This window comes from Rhineura floridana, chromosome 17, assembly GCF_030035675.1.
Source record: "Rhineura floridana isolate rRhiFlo1 chromosome 17, rRhiFlo1.hap2, whole genome shotgun sequence".
Lineage (NCBI taxonomy): Eukaryota > Metazoa > Chordata > Lepidosauria > Squamata > Rhineuridae > Rhineura > Rhineura floridana.
In genome coordinates, this window is record NC_084496.1 from 9121778 (window position 1) to 9140535 (window position 18758).

Here is an 18758-nt window from a genome sequence, read left to right on the forward strand (position 1 = left end):
GTTAGGGCAACTTGCTGCTTCTGCCACACTGGTACATTGCTGCCTGGTGAAGGCACCACCAGTGGGACAGGTAAGTGTCTCTGTGTTTGTGTGTATACATGCAAGCATGCTGGTATGACGGATGCTGACAAAAGATTTGGGTGCAACCAGATCCAAGAGGAAACATGGCCTTGGGGGAAGAATAAAGTTGGACCCATTTCCGTATTCCTACAGAATAAGTATATTTTCACAAATGATGTCTAGAAATATTTTAGTTGTGGATCAATCATGATGACTAATGTAAATTAGACATGCAAATGTGAATGCTGTTGATCCAGGTTTAGAAACAGAAAATCCATTTTAAAATAAAGTGTCAGTTTTAGTCAATGTGGGCTTTTCATGCAATGTAAAGAAATACAAAAACATGTTTTGGTAATGCCTAATGCCAATTCTGGTAATGAAGGGTAGAAGGTTCATTCCTTAGTTTCCTTTTACTCTGAGTACTAGAATCAGGAAGAGGATCATAGTTGCCATCCTTCAACAGCAAGCATCATGGTTTCTGGGGTCTTCCATGATTTGTTACTTTCCACTAAAGAAAAATACTTTGAATAAATAAATATAGGCAATTCAGTTCTGACTTGCTATCCAAAGGCTTGTTTAGAACTGGTGGACATCTGCTGTCTGTAGTAAAGCTGTGCTGACCACAGAGAGGATATCTACTCCTTCATAAGCAGCGGGTTCTCTTTGTATCTGAGGGGAGTGAGGGTGAGCTGGGGTTACTCTGAGATGGGCCTTTAAATCTGCTGTTAAGAGGAGCCAGAATCACAAATTTGCAGGAGCTGTTGTGGAGAAGTACCTTTGTGGTTTTATCTAATAACTCAAACCCCAGTTGCACTATTATCCCACATTGTTTCGGAAATGGGGATCAAGCTGTGCTTCTTGAGCTTGAGGGATTGCTTTGCAGAGGTTTTCTGGGGGTAGAGGCAAAGAGAATCCCTTCAGAGATTCACGTTTATTCCTAGTCACATTTGTTTTCTCCTCTTCTTCTTGTGCAACATCTGATGTTTTTCCTTTCCTCTCTCTTCCCTTTCCAAAGTTGTGAGTCTAGAGAGTCGGTCTTTGCACCTGTCAACACTGGTCCAGGAGGCAGAGCAGCGAGTCAATGATCTTACTGCCCAGGTGGTGAATGAGGTACCCAGTGCAGATGGCTCAGAAAAAGAGAAACAGCTGAAAGCCTGGGAGTGGCGCTATCGGCTTTACAAGCGCATGAATGCTGGATTTGAGCATGCTCGTAAGTGTCTGACAGAGCAGTGTAATATGTATCCCTCAGCCTTTTTAGTAGATTGGTGTGGGAATATTAGCCATGTTGCTGCAGGGTTAGAAAGATGAGAAATCAGGTTCTACAACCAGTAGTCACTTCAAAACAGCAGCAAAGAAATGGCTCAAGATCATTCAAGCCAAAGCATTTGGGGTAAGACCCATCATACTGAGCATCCCTAAGAGAAGAGTTTCATGATGATGTTGTCAGTATATGTTTTTAGTGAGTCACAGCCCTTATGCCTCTTGAAGCTAGTCATTATTTAATGGAAATAGTAGGTGAGGAGTCAAGGTTGAATGATAGCGGCTTGCCCAGTGCTGTCCTAGTGAACTCCTCACTGGGCAGAGCTTTGAAAGCACATCTCCCATCTAAGTGCAATATTCTAGATCTATCTGGTTGATATAGAAAATGAAGGCATCTTGTAAAGCATAATGAGCTAGGAGCATTAATAAGAGAAATGAAACCACATCATGGCAAAGGGTGCTTGTAATTAATGTGTTTTGTAAACATATTCATATGGCCCACATAACAGTAGGGGCTGCAGGTGAAAGCAGCCCTTGCCACCTTTCTAGCCCATTTGATTTTTAGGAGCATTAATTTCTTATCCCAGATACAATCATAATAGTGTATCCTTGAATATAAAGGCTGATCCTGCTGCTAAGCTTCACAAAAGAAAATGTTTCTTCAGCTTTCTGTATCACAAGTCTATTATTATTATTATTATTATTATTATTTATTAAATTTATATACCGCCCGACCAGCGATAGCTCTCTGGGCGGTGAACATAAAATAGTATAAAAATACAATGAATAACAAAATAATATTAAAATACAATCAACAATACAATAAACATTATTAAAATTAGATCAATGTAACTTAAAATGCTTCAGAGAATAGGAAGGTTTTGACCTGGCGCCGGAAGGAAAGCAGAGTTGGCGCCAGGCGTACTTCCTCAGGGAGACTGTTCCATAGTTCGGGGGCCACCACTGAGAAGGCCCTAGATCTTGTCATCACCCTCCGGGCCTCCCTGTGAGTTGGAACCCGGAGGAGGGCCTTCGTAGCAGAACGTAGTGCACGGGCCGGTTCATATCGGAAGAGGCGTTCCGCAAGGTATCGTGGTCCCGCACCGTATAAGGCTTTATAGGTTAATACCAACACTTTGAATCTAGCCCGGAAACATATTGGCAACCAGTGCAAGCTGGCCAGAACAGGTGTTATATGCTCAGACCGCTTGGTCCTTGTCAGCAATCTGGCCGCCGCATTTTGCACTAGTTGTAGCTTCCGAACTGTCTTCAAAGGTAGCCCTACGTAAAGCGCATTACAGTAATCTGTAATGTAGTCTACTGTTTCTGGTACTGCATTCTGTTTCTAGCAGTAACTGATCCTGTGGGGATGGGGAAGATAAACACAGAATCCACACAGTCTTGAATTGTAAAGGAAGGTTAGTCCCCTGTCTTTTGTAATGACCCTCTTAACTACTGTCTTTAGAAGGCAACCCCGGAGGAGCATGACTTGGTTAAAAGTGTGAGAGTTGGGTGTAGCCTGTGGATTTCAGTAAGGCCCCCACCTTTCCTTCATAATTTGAGCACTGAATGTAAGGGGAGAGTCTCCGATTTTGTTTTTACTGCTGATTCAACCTCCCATCTCACTGTATTCCAAATTATAAAATGCAATCATATCTCTTCTCAAGATCTCTCTCTCTCTTTTTTGCAAAGGAAACAGGCCTTCCTGCCTCATCTCATAAGAAAGTCTCCATTCCTGTGACCATTCTGATTGACATTTACGTTGTAAATTAGGCTTATGTTAAAGGAAGAACTTGTTCCTTCCACACAAGTATTGATACACCTGGATGTTTCCCTCCTCATTCCTGTGCTATCTGTTCTCAGGGGTTCCAGATCCACCCACTAACGTTCACCTTTCAGTGGCCAGCAGCACTTCTGTGGAAGTTTCCTTCCAGGACCCACTAAGTGTCAATTCAGCCATTGTCACCAAATACAAAGGTAAATCCAAAGGCTGCTCAGAGCCATATTTACCAAGAATTTAACTTACAGGGACCTGTAAATTGTTTCCTTTTTCTTTGTTGCAATCCTCCTTGGCCTGGAAATCTTATCCTAGCTAGTTCCTCAGGGGTTGAGTGATCCAGCTTTAAGATCTACCTTTTGTGAATTATTTGTGGCATGTCATTTTGAGGTTGGTAATTTATGAATATACTCTTAAGATGATCAGGTCCAAAATGAAAAAGAAATGCATCAGCATAGTTCAGTAGTGGTTTAAAAGGTATAAAATATGTCATTGTTAATTAAATTTACATCCTGCCCTTCCTCCCAGTAGGAGGAAAATATATTAAAACAAAATATCTTTAAAAACATATTTTTTAAAAAAAGCTTTAAAAACATCTTAAAAAGCAGTTCCAACAAAGTCACAGACTGGTATAAGATGTCTATTTACAAGGTTTGTTGAAAGAAGAAGGTCTTCATTAGGCACTGAAAAGATAACAGAGATGGCGCCTGTCTAATATTTAAGGGAAGGGAATTCCAAAGGGTAGGTGCCACTATACTAAAGGACTTCTATGTTGTGTGGAACGAACCTTCTGATGATGGTATCTACAGGAGCCCCTCACCTGCAGAGAGTAGTGATCAACTGGGAATATAAGGGGTAATCTTTCAGGTATCCTGGTTGATCTTTCAGGTATCCTGGTCCCAAGCTGTATAGCTTCGTACGCCAAAGCCACAAACTTGAACTTAGCCTAGTAGCTAATGGGCAGCCAGTGCCATTCTTTCAGCAGCTGGATAACATGTTGGCAATACCCTGCCCCAGTGAGCAGTTGCACCGCCGCATTATACTTCAGCTGCAGCTTTCAGACCAACCTCAAGGGTAGCCCCACATACAGCACATTACAGTAATCCAACCTGGAGGTTATCAGTGCATGGACAACAGTGGTCAGGCTATCCCAGTCTGGAAATGGGCATAGCTGTCTTGCCAGCTGAAGCTGGTAAGAGGCGCTCCTAACAACTGAGGTCACGTGGGCCTCTAGCTACAAAGATGGATCCAGGAGCACTTCCAGACTATGAACCTGCTCTTTCAGTGGAAGTACAACCCCATCCAAAGCAGGCAACTGACCAATTATCCGAATTTGTGAACCACCAACCCACAGCACCTCTGTCTTGTTAGGATTCAGACTCAGTTTATTGGCCCTCATCCAGCCCACCACCAAATCCAGACGATCCAGGGCTTACATGGCCTCTCCCAATTCAGAAGTTACAGAGAAATAGAGCAGGGTCTTATCAGCGAACTGCTGACATCTTGCCCCAAATCTGATGACCACTCCCAAGGGCTTCATATAGATGTTAAACAGCATCAGGGACAAGATGATACCCTGAGGCACCCCATAGCACAACTGCCAGGGGGATGAAAGACAATCACCCAATGCTATTAACTGAAAACGACCCTGGAGTTAGGATCTGAACCACTGTAAAACAGTGCCTCTGATACCTATCTCACCAAGTCGGTTCAGAAGGATACCATGGACAATAGTATAAAAAGCCGCCGAGAGATAAAATAATAATAACAGGGTCTCATTCACCCATCTTTCCCCAGATAAAGGTCATCCATCAGGGCGACCAAGGCCGATTCAGTCCCATAACCAGGTCTGAGCCCAGACTGGAATGGACCAAGATAATCTGTTTCATCCAAGAGTTCTTGCAATTGCTGCGCCACAGCCCTCTCAAATCACCTTCCCTAAAAAGGGGGTATTTGTGACCAGGCGGTAGTCCAGGATGGGCTTTTTCAGGAGCGGTCAGATCACCGCCTCTTTCATGATGTCTGGAACCACTCCCTCCTGCAATGACATGTTGACCACACCCTGGATCTACTCAGTCAAACCCCCTCGGCAAGCTTTAATAAGCCAAGAAGGACAAGGATAGAGACACATTGCTGGCTGCATCGTTGCAAGCAGCTTTTCCACATTATCAGGCCACATCAACTGAAACCAATCCCAAGAAGTTGTAGCAGACCTTGCACTGGACACCTCACTGGCGACTACACTAGATGTGGACGGGGCATCAAGATTACTACAGAGACGAGCAACTTACCCTCAAAATGCCTTACAAACAATTCACGATGGGCCTCCGAAGAGTCTAAACTCTATTTCCTGGAGTTTGATGTGAACAGACTCCCTGACAATATGGAAAAGCTCCACTGGATGGCTACTTGAGGATGCAATGGTGGCAGAGAAGTGGGCCTTCTTTGCTGCCCTCACTGCCACACAGTAGGCACGGTTATGATGTTTACTCGTGCCCAATCAGCCTCACAGCATGTCTTTCGCCACTTGTGCTCTAACCATCGTCCTGTCTGTTTCATTGTCCTTAGCTCACTGGTGTACCAAGGTGCAAACCAGGTTCCACAGTGCTGGAGAGGGCACTCAGGGGAAAACATATCAAGAGCCCGACATGCCTCTTTGTTCCATAGTATAACGAGGGCTTCAACAGAGTCACCACCTCCTGCTGGGAGGAAGGGCGGGATATAAATCATATAATAAATAAATAAATAAATCTATTGGAAACTCCCCCAGGGCATTCAGAAATCCACCAGATTCCATTAGTCTCTGCGGGTGGAGCATCTTAATCTGTCCACCATCCCTGCAGGGGAGGATTGGAGCCGTAAGTCTGAACTTCACCAGGAAGTGGTCTGATCATGACAATGGGGTGACATCCACCCCCTTTCTCCAGACCACCCTTTCCACCAACTGGAGCAAAAACCACGTCAAGGGTATACCCTGCCCTATGCGTCAGGCTGATGACAACTTGAGACAGCCTCATGGTCATCATGGAGGTCATGAAGTCTCGAGCTGGAACACTAGAGACAGCCTCAGCATGGACATTGAAATCACCCAGTACTATCATCCTGGGCTCCTCCAATACCACAGCCTCTGCCAGCTCTGTCAGAGAAGCTGCCAGGCAGCAGGGTGGAAGGTATACCAACAGCAACCCTAATTTACTGTCTCCTTGGCCTGGACTGGGTGCTGGTTCTCACAGCCAACTCCAAGACAGAGTGGTTTCCTGGTGACAGAGATGGAAGTTCTGTAGACCACAGCAACCCCTCACCCCCCATCCCTGCAACCTGTGCTGGTGTTGCATCGAGTATCCAGATGGGCAATGCTGGGTCAGATCAACTCCTCCCAGCTCACCCACCCATGTCTCGGTAATGCACACCAAATCAGCACCTTCATCCATGATAAAATCATGGATGAGTGTGGGCTTATTGTGTACCTAACTGATGTTAAACAGCAACACATATAGGCCAGTGAACACAGCAGATGAGCAACAAAGAACCCATCCATGGAAGGACCAGGAGCGAGGAACAAGGTGTAGATAGCCCTGCCTTTGACTTCTGTGGTAGCTCACCATCTCCACATGGCTATACCTCCCTCTACCCATGATCGCTGAAGTTGGGGTGGCATCACCCATGTCCCTCCTTACTAAGACTCCTCCTAAACACCTGATATGAACCCAACAACAGCCTACCAATGAAACCTACCTGTACCGACTATCCCAGTAGGCCTCTGAGAGAACTAGGAACAATCAGACCCACTCAGTGTCTTTCACACGTCACATCTACTCCTCCCTGTCTCACACGCAGGGAGGACCAGGCTTCTGCCAGTTACATACTCTCACTCTGAAGGCATTTGGCACCTTTCTCCTATCATTCAGTTCACTGCATAGGCTCTCACCCTACACAGGAACTACACAATCACTTCACACCCTCCCCACCTACAATATCCTCTAGATTGGTTAAACAGAAATGAAACAGATAGCGCCCTCGCCCTCAGGACTCCCTAAGTAGCAAGGAGTGCTTTTGGCCATCTTAAAATGGTCTACCAGCTGTGTCCATTCCTGGAAGTAGTTGACTTGGCTACAGTGACACATGTTTTGGTGACATCAAGGCTTGATTACTGTAATGCACTCTACGTAGGGCTGCCTTTGAAAACGGTTCAGAAACTACAGTTGGTCCAAAATGCAGCAGCTAGAATGTTAAGTGGAGCACGGTGCAGGGAGCATATTACCCCAGTGCTTTACCAACTCCACTGGCTCCCAATGTGTTTCCGGGCCCAATTCAAAGTGCTGGTTTTGACTTTTAAAGCCCTAAATGGTCTTGGACCAGTGTATCTGAGGGACCGCTTGCGTCCATATGCTCCTGCCCTGGATTTAAGATCATCTACTTCTGGTCTCCTCTGCTTGCCTGGAATTCAAGATGTCAGACTGACAGGCACGCATGAGAGAGCCTTTTCAGTTGTGGCTTCTAGGCTTTGAAATTAACTGTCTTCAGAAACCCATTCTGCTCACTCCCTGATCGTTTTCCAGAAACTTGTAAAAACTATCCTGTTCCAGAGAGGCTTTGAGAAGGTCTGATGGGCGAGTCTGACACTGTTTCTACGTTTTTTGTTTTCTCTTTTTAATTTTTATCTTGTGGTTTTTACTATTATCTCCCCATATTTGTACTTCTATATATATATACACACACACACACAAACACACACACGTAGGTTTCTCGGTTTATTTGTGTGTGTGTGTATATATATATATAAGTACAAATATGGGGAGACAATAGTAATATAATAGTATATAAGACAGTTTTGAAAGCAACAAACAGAACTTCACTCAAGCTTGCTCTGGATCCCTATAAGGATTCCGTTAATCACCTAAAATATATATATGAACGTAATTGTGATTAACCAAACAGAGGTTTTTATTATATTAACAAAACGTTTCAGCTTCTGCCTTCATCAGCTGTTGGCAGCTGATGAAGGCGGAAGCTGAAATGTTTTGTTAATATAATAAAAACCTCTGCTTGGTTAATCACAATTACGTTTATATATATATATATGCTTATTGTATTTTATGTATTTTAAATAATTGTATTTTATGTATTTTAACTTACTGGTTTGTCTTGTGTTTTTATTCTGTATAATTTTATTACGTGTGTGTGTGATTTTCATAGAATAGTAGAGTTGGGAGGGGCCTATAAGGCCATTGAGTCCAACCCCCTGCTCAATGCAGGAATCCAAATCAAAGCATTCCCGACAGATGGCTGTCCAGCTGCCTCTTGAATGCCTCCAGTGTTGGAGAGCCCACTAACCTCTCTAGGTAATTGGTTCCATTGTCGTATGGCTCTAACAGTTAGGAAGTTTTTTCTGATGTCCAGTCGAAATCTGGCTTCCTGCAACTTGAGCCCATTATTCCGTGTCCTGCACTCTGGGACGATCGAGAAGAGATCCCAGCCCTCCTCTATGTGACAACCTTTCATGTACTTGAAGTGTGCTATCATATCTCCCCTCAGTCTTCTCTTCTCCAGGCTAAACATGCCCAGTTCTTTCAGTCTCTCCTATTGTAAGCCGCCCTGAGCGCCCCATTGTGGGGTAGAAGGGCGGGATAGAAATATTATAAAGAAATAAATAAGTAATAAGTAGCTCCCCAAGGGACAATCCACTTTGATATCATCCCTTTGGTGGCAACCCCGCTGGCGTCCGATCGCCACCTAAGGGCAGCCAGGCTTTTATGTCCCCTGACACAGCCCAGAGATGATGCAAGAGGTTGCAAGATTGACTGCAGCCTCTCTATGGTTTCAGGATCAGACAGAGGGTCCCAGTCCTTGCACCACTTACCAGAGACCTCAGCTGTCTTGAGGGACAGCAACCCAGAGGAGTGAGCAAGCAAGTAAGCACCCAGATGCTGAAGTACTCACTCCCAAGGCAGGTCTTCTCCAGTCCTCCAGTGCTGCAGCTGTTCCCCTGTTATATCACACAACATAATGTATATAGTACAGCTAGTGTAATGAGTGGGACGTGGACATTTTCATTACTGATACTACTCCTAGAGCCTTAATCAGTTACCACTGCCTTTTAAAATGTTTTTATATATTGTGTAACTTGATAAAGAATTTGTGCTTAATTTGCCTGTTTTCATCTTTCTGTCCCGTATCTTTTTTCTTTTGTTTCACATCTATAAGATGAAAGGTCTGCAGGCAGGAACTGTCCTGTTCTTAAAACCTTTGTACAGTGCCTAGAATACTTTGGATGTTTTATGAATTATAATCGTAAAAATTGGGTGGTTTATAGAATCTCAGGCTTTAGTTACAAATTTTACCATGTCCTACCCTTGCAGGTTGTTGAGAGAGATTGAAGATGTATGAATTTCATCTATTTTAAAGGCTCAAAAACCATAATACGTATGGGATTCCCAGTTGCTTCTCTACCTGTCCCCCATTTTACTCCTTGAACATAGGAAGCTGCTGTATTTATTGAGACTGTACACTAGGCACATTATGTCATACGGTTCAGGAAAGGCTGTTTTGGTGCTTTCTGTAGGTTGGTTTTGTGACGTGCCTGAGCAGTGAAATTAACAACCTGAGGGAGTGTCCCTACAGAAATCATAATGAGCAGGGAGGAGGTTATTGGAGGCCCTGGAGGGTAGAAAGACCCGTTAGATATCTTTTAAATTATAAGCCTGAGGGTAGGGACTATATTACTACCCATCTTTGAAGCTTCTATGGGAGCCTTTTTGGCTAAAGAAGAAGGTAAATATGCTTTCAAACAAATAAGGAGGGTCAGGAATGAAGTGTCTACTTCCCAGTGCAATCCTTCCTCTAGCTTTTGTCACGTACATTACCTTGCTAACAAGCCATGAGGCCTGGTGATGGTCTTTCTGGGGGAAAGTGATGGCCTGGTAATCTATTGTTATTGGACCATTTCAGAAGGCTTGCAGGGCTGGCCCTTGCCCAGAGGCTTATGGATTGCCATCCGTGCGTTTGCGCCTACTCTGTGATGGTAATGACAGCAAAGAAGCAATACTTCTCCTTCCCCATTGTATCCTCACATTGCTGTCCAACATAACTATTCCAGAAAATTCAGGGCCTTCTCCATACTGGCCCTCAGGCTGATATTCAGGAACTCTTGCATGCCTGCTATGAGTGCTAGGCACTTTGGGGAGAAAACTGCTTACATCTACAGTGGTTTAGACACCACAGTTCTTGAAATACAGTCTGTATCTAGAATACCATCTAGTTAAGTACATGGGTTACTGAGATCCAAGGACATGAATGGGATGCTTGGAAGAATACAGTCTACTGCATCTTATTTCATCCCTTGCCAATTCTTCTTTATAGCGTCCTGTGGGGAGGGTTAGCAGGGTTGTACCTGGAGGTTATAAAAGCCTCCTACAAAAGAGGCTGGTCCCAGCCACCTTGAAAAAAGTGATTGTGTGGTGACTTCTGGGGAAAAATCTTCCTTGTGCCCAGATAGTAACTGTTAGTTGCCCATAGACCCTTTTGGGGCAAGATGCTCAGATGATTGGTGGCCAGGCAACTCAAAACACACGTGAATGACACTGATTATCTAAATCTATTTCAGCTTGGTTTCAGGGTGAGATTTGATATGGAAACATCTTTGGTCATCCTAATTGATGGTATATGCCAGGAGAGAAATTGGGATAGTACAACGCTGTTGCTTCTCCTGGATGTTTCAGTGGTGTTCAAAACCATTAACCATAATGTTATTCTGGACCAGCTGTCCACGAAGGGAATTAAGGGCACTGTGTTTGAATGCTTCTGTCCTTGTCTGGGTGGTGATGCTGATGGACTATTCCTCTGTTCATAACACTGCAGGGCTCGTTTGTCCCCTCTGCAGTTTTAACACATATATGAAACCACTGAGTGAGGTCATTCCAGAATTTAGGGTGAGATGCCATCAATATGCAGATACACCTCGCTGTTTATCCCTTTTATCAGCCAGGGATGGGGAGCTCTGGAAGTGCTGAGCTGCTGCCTGGGATCAGAAGTAAGATGGGTGTGACCAGAGATAAAGCCTTCTCAGTTATGGAGCTCCACCTCTGGAATTCCCTCCCTGGGGAGGTTCACTTTACACCCTCTGTTTTTATGAATTTATTTTTATTTGCACAGGCCTTTTAAGATCTGTTGAGATTTGTTTTTTCCTCATTTTATTTTATTTGTTGGAAAAATATTTTATATAAGCTACTTTAAGACTTCTGGCTGAAGAGAAGGTAATACATTACTTAAATAAATATATGATCCTGGGTTCCTTTTGGCATGCACATTTCACTTCCTATGTGCATTTTCATCTTAGTCACTGCCAACCTCTTCCTAATTTTGAAAACCCTAAGTTTACATTTGAGATATTTAAACATTAGAGCTGATGTATACCCCCCCTCATACACACATCTTGCATACTAAATGGAGATTACCAGGATTTATGTTTTCTAGTTGTGGAATTTGAAATATTTTCATGCCTTTTTTCTAGTCCACCTCCACTGTTGGCCACCTGTTACCTGAATCAATTTCACCATTTTGCCAGCATCTGCTGTTCTTGAAATTTGGTGGAAAATGCCTTATCCTTCCTACTTAATTTGAGAAGGAAAGATGTGGCTACAGTTTATATTAGTGTCTAAATGGTGGTGGTTCCACACTAGGCAAGTTACTTTTTGCCAAAAGATTTAGTCTTGTCTTCCCAAGTGCTCACCCAGAGTTGAATGCCTTAACTCTGTCCCATCTTCAGACTGCTTTTTGCCCATAAAAGCATGTCCCATTTTGGCTTCAACACCTGCTCCCTCAACATAGATTTCCCAGCAGTTTAAATCCTGTGCATCCTCTCATCATAACTTTGGCTTCCAGAAGAATTTTCCTTTACCAGTCTCCACCAAATCCTGCCACTTAATCTACTTTGTCTATTTCCCACCCTCTCTCTTGCCTTTGTTTGGTCCATCTGTTGTGCTCTCTCTCTTTTATCTATGGGTTCGTTAGCTTGTCCTGTTTTGTTTTGTTTTTGGCCTTTAGCTCTCTTTCTGTTATGTCTCCTGTGCTGAGATAAGCACTTGAAATAACTCTAGCTAGAGAGACTTCTCTACTGCATGACAACCTGCAGCTCATGCATTGCATGTTCAGCAGGAAGTGAGGTCCTTCAAATATGAGAAAGGTGCCCTGTTGTTGCATTCTCTCTCTCCCTCCCTCCCTCCCTCACACACACACACACAATTGAAGCCTTCCTTCCCCCCAGCTCTTCCATGCCTTTTTTCTCAAGACATTTTTCCAGTATGCACAGCTGGCCTTGCTCTAGCTAGTTCTTTAGTTTCACAGACAATCCCCTTACAGCAGCTGTACCATCCCTGGCAGCCCAACTCTCTAATCTAACTCTGACTGCCTGCCAAGCGCTACATCCTTTGCCTTGCTGATGAAAGACTCCCAATTACTGACGGAGTGGCTGTACTTTTCCTTTGTTTGCAGTCGAATGGAGCTGTTCCCCCACCTTCTCCCCACTCCTGGGTGAAGTGGTGATCAACAAGCTGAAAAACCTACATATCACCATCCATGGCCTCGTCTCGGTGAGTGAGTTACTGTGCTGTGTGTTGAGCCACAAGAGTACTTCAGGGCATGACCCCAACTGACCCCTTCACCCCATACTTCTTGCTCTAAGCCACCAAAGTGCAAGATCTCTACAATGAAGCTCTGTCCACCACACATGAGAATATGAGGATGTCATAACAGTTTCACTATCTGCTTTTCTTAAGTAATGAACCCATTTCAGAGATTGGTACTTCCTCACACACCACAGTGCTTATTGTAGTTAACTGTATGTAAGGGGCCGTTTTAAGGTCCCTGAAATATGTGCGGCCTTTTGGGGACCTAATGGATATACTGTGCAAGGCAGAATGATTGCGTGTTTGCCCTATGCACTGACTGCACACTTGAACACGGGATTAACAGCCCCAAATGGTATTGAACTATAGTCAAAGCAGACTTTACTGGCAAATCTGAATGCTCAGCTAGAGCAAGGCTTTGTACATAGCACTTTTCTTGCTGTAGCACCTGAAGTTAGCCAAGAGTGTGGAGTACATCAGGAATCAAAGGTAACAACTCCAGCAACTGGCTACTTATTGGTGTGGTGTGGAGAAGGTAGGTTGTCTGAAATGAAACATGTTCATCAGACATGTCATAAATTTATTGCTGGACTGTACCGCTTGAGACTGCAAAGGAAAGACCAAATGTTTGAATATATTCCCTCCATGTGAAAAATATGCTACACATACAGTAATAATATGTGAGGCAGAAGGGATCTAACAAGCTTCTCCTGGCTTGCATTGCCTGAAAGTGGCCCTTACTTGCCACAGATGAGTGTCTTTTATTTCATGCCTGGCCATGAGGCTTCTGGGCCAAATACTCCAGTACTGAAGATTCTGGTGAATATTTTACGCGTATTTCAGAAACAAAAATGCTCAAGGCTGTCCCAGAGCATAAAGAAGAATTCAAGCAGTCTAGATAATGTGGAGAAATAAGACACTCATTTTTGTTCCGTTGCATAAGTGATGAGATGTGCCTCCTGTTTCAGATATTTTCCCTCTTGTGAATGTAGTTTCAGGGCTGCTTTCCCAGTGCCATTTTCTTTTCTCTCTTCCCTTTCCTGCCCTTCAGCCTTCTGCCTCATTTGCCCACACTGCCATTTAGTCTATTGGATGTGGCTATCCATGTGATTTTGTCAATGGAATGATAAGGCTACATCTAACTTGATGTCACATGGTCTACCACAGCTGTTCAATTAAACTGCAGCATGGACAAATAAGGCTGAAGAAGGAAAATGGCACCATGAAGCAGCAACTGCTAGAGGAATAAAGGAGCACAAAGCAGCAATTAAACAATTGAGTCATCTGGAGAAATTAGTAATCTGTTTGGCTTTGTCAAATGTGTTTCTTAGGAAGTGAGTATCAAAATCGGAAAACATTCAATGTTGACCCAATACAAGTAAATGCCTTTAGAAAAAATGATATGGTTACAGTTACCATTTCCTCATGAAATGCAACATCCTAAGTGTCAGGAGCTGTTCATAGTTTTCAGTGTATGGATTACATGGGAAGGAGCAGGCATTCCCAGGCAAAAAATCTCAATGCCTTACAGTTGGGGGGGGAGGGGGGAGAGGTTTTTTTCCACTTAAACCATGTGATCGATAGTTTTTCTGCCATTTCCACCCATTGGCACTCCTCCTCACACCCCCACCCCAAGCCACTAAATCAGAAACTGGTTCCCCCACCACCTGCAAAGATCAAACTCTCACCACTAGCTCCATGGCTAATTGGAGATGAGAATCAGTGACTCCGCTCCAGCCCTCAAGTGTATGGAGGTCATGGGTTGGCTGGGACTTGCCCCCCACCCCTGCCGTTTTATCTCTCTGGGAACGGCAGGGCCCACGCTGCCTGTCAGCTGTCCCCTCCCCATTGTGTGGTGGACAGCTTCCAAGAGCTCAAACAGGAGCCAGGCTTCTGAACACACAGCATGATAGCACGTTGTGGGAGAGATGAGACTGGGAGATTCAGGACATGATTTTGAAACAAGCAGCCCATAGGCTGGCTCTGCTCCCTTATTCTCCTAAGGAAGCTTACATTCCACAGATTATACCCAATGGAAATGTTTACTTGTGAAGCCAGCTGTGTGATACCACTGGGTTGTCTATCAGCTGACACAGTTCAATTTGATCATGCATTAGGAAAGACACACTACACACGTGAAACTGAACTGAACTGAAGTGGTGTTTGGGACTGGTAATATGTAAGGACTGGAAGCTTTTCTGGGGCAGACTAGGACTCATTCCAGGAATTGAATACAGAGCAAAGGAGATGGAATATTTTTTGGCAAGGTTATGGGGCAACATAGGATACAGGGTGGACTTCAAATTTATGTTCTGGGTGTCTGTTAGACATCCATGTTTATCTTGGATTAGATCTGAATTTGGTCTCTGAGTAGTTCCGATACAAGACAATGACCTCTTACACCAGGGCCTTATTATTATTCATTATTTATTTAGCTGCATTTCTAAACCGCCCTATAGCTAGCAGCTCCCAGGGCGGTGTACAACATGATAAAACCACAATATTTAAAATACAGCAAGTGTGTATTGCGCAGACAATATAAACATTATATAAACAAAGTGAAAGAAAACTAAAAAAAAATAAGATTAAAAGCTGAAATACTTTAAAATGCCTGGGTGAAGAGGTGGGTTTTTACCTGGCGCCGAAAAGATGACAGAGAAGGTGCCAGGCGTATCTCATCTGGGAGGGCATTCCATAATTCGGGGGCCACCGAATTATCTTCACGTTACAAATGAGTTCCACCTAAGTAATATAAAATGGGGAGGAGAAAGTAAGGAGGATCTCGTTTGTGGTAGGAAGGTTGTGTAATGTTCTGAGTCCTCTAGGCCTGGCACACAGCATTTATATCGCATCAGGGTTTGGAGACTTCTGAAGAGCTGTAGTGCTACCCTGGAGTCCTAATCTGGTTTCATTTTGAATCAGATGTGATACACACAACAGCTTCTCTGAATCCAATCAGAAATTAAATCAGCGGGAGCTGAACTTCCAAAATCAAAATAATCTGGGTTATTCCAGAGTTGTGAACCCTTGACAGAAGGAGAAGATAGAAGGACCCTGCAAAATGGTGCTGAACTGCACTACTTCTGCAAGTTCATTTTAGGTCACTGTGGGCCACACGCCATATTGCACCGCACACATCCTTCCTCCCTTTCAGAAATACCATATTGTGGAGAATATCTGATGACTGTATTGTGTGGAGGGGAGACTGAAACCAGCCTTCACCCTGCATAGTTGCTGAGCGACAGGGTTTTCACCAGTCCATGTGATTCCTTATTCCTTTCCCTTTGCCTACAGGGTACAGCCTACTATGTCCAAGTATCTGCCTACAACATGAAAGGCTGGGGGCCTCCACAAACTTCAGTACCACCCTTTGCTATTCCATCGAGTAAGTAGAAACATCAGGGAGCATCAAACACATACAGTACCTCCTGGTTGATACCTAATGCTAATTTATTGGTTTTGCTCATGTTATAGAGCTTAGTGGGTACTCAGTGGTGTTCAACAAAAAGTACTGTAGCACTTTGAAGACTAACAAATTTATTATGGCACAGGCTTCCATGGACTATTCAAAGATAATTTTATCAGAGTGGCCTTTTCAAGAGGGAGCCATATTCAAAATTCTAGATCACTACAGTAGCTTACATCTCTTCCATGGAAATCAATGAGACTTCAAATGCTTAACTTTGACTGGATCAGAAGAGTTCTTTCATGTAGCGCATCCAGAATTTTCTGCTCCCTCTCCTGAAAAAGTAACTTGCACACAAATTAATGAGGTTTGTTTTACATAATTTGTGGATTTGGGCTGCTGGTAGTTTGATTGGGGACAGCATGGCTGTAAGGATAAATAGGACTAGTAGTGATGGCAGTGGGGTTGGGAAAGAAGCTGTGGCCCTGAATATACTGGAAGCCATTCCCTCCCCCATTGTTTTATGTATAGAACACACACAAACAGCAGAACGTTATGTCTCCTAATTCTGGTTATCTGAAATGCCAAAGCCCTACAAATGAATGTGTCCTTCAGGGATTCCCATGGCAACATAATTTATGTTAGCAATGCTCCAGTTTATCCAGACTGCTAATTACTCAATGGTTCTCTTCTCTTTATCCTTGTTTGTTTCTTGAACAAATGGCCCATATACTTAAAATATTATTTCAGTATCCTCAAGGATTTCTAATGCTCATTCTCCTTCCTACTCTCTTATATATAAACAAACATTTATTTTATTTAGGTTGTTAAATATTTAGCTTGCCCCATCCCATGTGCTCATGGTGCGTAACAATATGATAATTAATCTAACTTATCACTAGAAGCCATTTGGAATAAATATTACACCACAGCTTGGGCTTTGGTGAATTTTGAAGAAACCAGAATTCCAAAGTTATATTTATGTAGAGCTAAGCATAGAGTGCCATAGAGAGGCAAATTTGATACATATGGGGGGGGGGGCTGGGGGAGCACAGTGTTTCCTTAGGTTTTTCTTCTTTTAAACAAGGAAGATTTGTCACCACATGAAATAGCATCAGAGTTCTAGTCAGCAGCCCAGCAGCCACTTTGATCCTATCGGATGCCCAAACAGAAACAATGCTTATGTCATGACAGCTTTGCTCTCAAGAGCATTGTTGGTTAAAAAGAAAAAAAGATGGCTGCCTCTACTGGCCAGTAAGCTGCTGATTGGCACTCCACTGGCACTTCAAATGGTGGTAAATCTTTTTGATTTGTTTAAAAGGAAAAAACTATGGAATCCCTCTGCCATCTCAACAACAACAACAATCTTTATTTACAGTCAACCGACCACAAATACAAAAACTTGGTATTAAATATTAAAGATAAAAGATAAAAATGCTTGAAATCAGAAACTAAAGCAGACAAAAGAAACAATCCAATTGAGTTAGTTGCCATTTACGATCTTACAGGGTCTGATTAAAATGGCGAGGTTCAGAAATTTTGCCACCTACACGGTAATTGTCTTGTCAGAACCCTAAAGTAGAGCGATCAGAAGAGACTCAAGGGGGGGGCAGGGAAGGACTGCATAATTGGGTATATTAGATCTTTTCTGTGCCCTGGATAATATCTACAGTTGAACAAAACATGTAAGATAGACTCCACTTCGACGTTATCGCAGGGGCAGCGTCTATTGTTGCTTGGGATTTTATTGTATCTGCCCTCCAAGAGTTTAGATGGTAGGGCATTAAATCGGGCCAATGAAAATGCCCTCCTATACTTGGGAACAGATAACCAGCTAAGATAGGGCATTCCATCTTTACAAGGAAGTCCTGATAGGCCCAATGTCAGGGGGGAGCAGGGGCCCTGGGAAGCTGCCAAGAGCTCTTGGGTGTCAATATCCGCTAGCCTCTGCCATCTCATACCACCTTCTCCCCTGAAAAAGTGGCAGAAAATGCCTTCCCCTGACACGGTGAAGATGACATAGGATTTTCATTCCAGCATAACGTTTATGTAAAGTGCATTTAATACAACAAAGCAGAAGTCAACAAAATGTGAAAGAAAAAATCTAAACCAATAGTTATGCTTTTTCCCATTTATGTTGCAATTAGATTATAGAAGTCCCGTCACTGAGACCAAGTAGGATTCCCATTCATTTTACAACAGATAAGACAAGCCAAGGTTGCTGCAAATAATGCTGGTATTGCTTACAACTTAACGGATGTAAATTGTGTCCCCCATGGCCAATCCCACTCTCTATCATAATGAGACATTCATAGTTAAGCAACTGTGTCATTAAAAACAAGATTCTCTCCGATAGTTGCACATACTGCTTCATCGACCAAAAGGGCAATACCTTTAAGGAGAACCCATGTGACCAAATTGGAGGTTACTTGGGAACTAAACTCAGTGGATTATGCCCTTCAACTTGGGGCTGTGCAATATTGTATTTAACAATAATATTCCAGTCTGAGTTAGACAGCATTAATTATTTCTTGCTTTCACATTTTAAAGAAAATATTTCTCTCCTAAATAAAAATAACCAACTTTTGTCACGTAAAAGTGTGAGGCACCTCCCTGAGTGTTTTTAGAGCAC

The 18758-nt window shown here is 43.3% G+C and overlaps 1 protein-coding gene across 10 annotated transcripts in view; it reads left to right on the plus strand.

Moving 5' to 3' along the window:
* LOC133371697 (ankyrin repeat and fibronectin type-III domain-containing protein 1-like) overlaps positions 1–18758 on the plus strand; it is a 473061-nt gene that overhangs the window by 424375 nt on the left and 29928 nt on the right. For all 10 annotated transcript variants that reach the window (XM_061599367.1, XM_061599372.1, XM_061599373.1 and 7 more), the window contains 4 exons: positions 1076–1270; positions 3184–3297; positions 12587–12684; positions 16015–16105. In XM_061599367.1, the coding sequence (XP_061455351.1) occupies positions 1076–1270; positions 3184–3297; positions 12587–12684; positions 16015–16105 (498 nt within the window). The remainder of the gene's footprint in view (positions 1–1075; positions 1271–3183; positions 3298–12586; positions 12685–16014; positions 16106–18758) is intronic.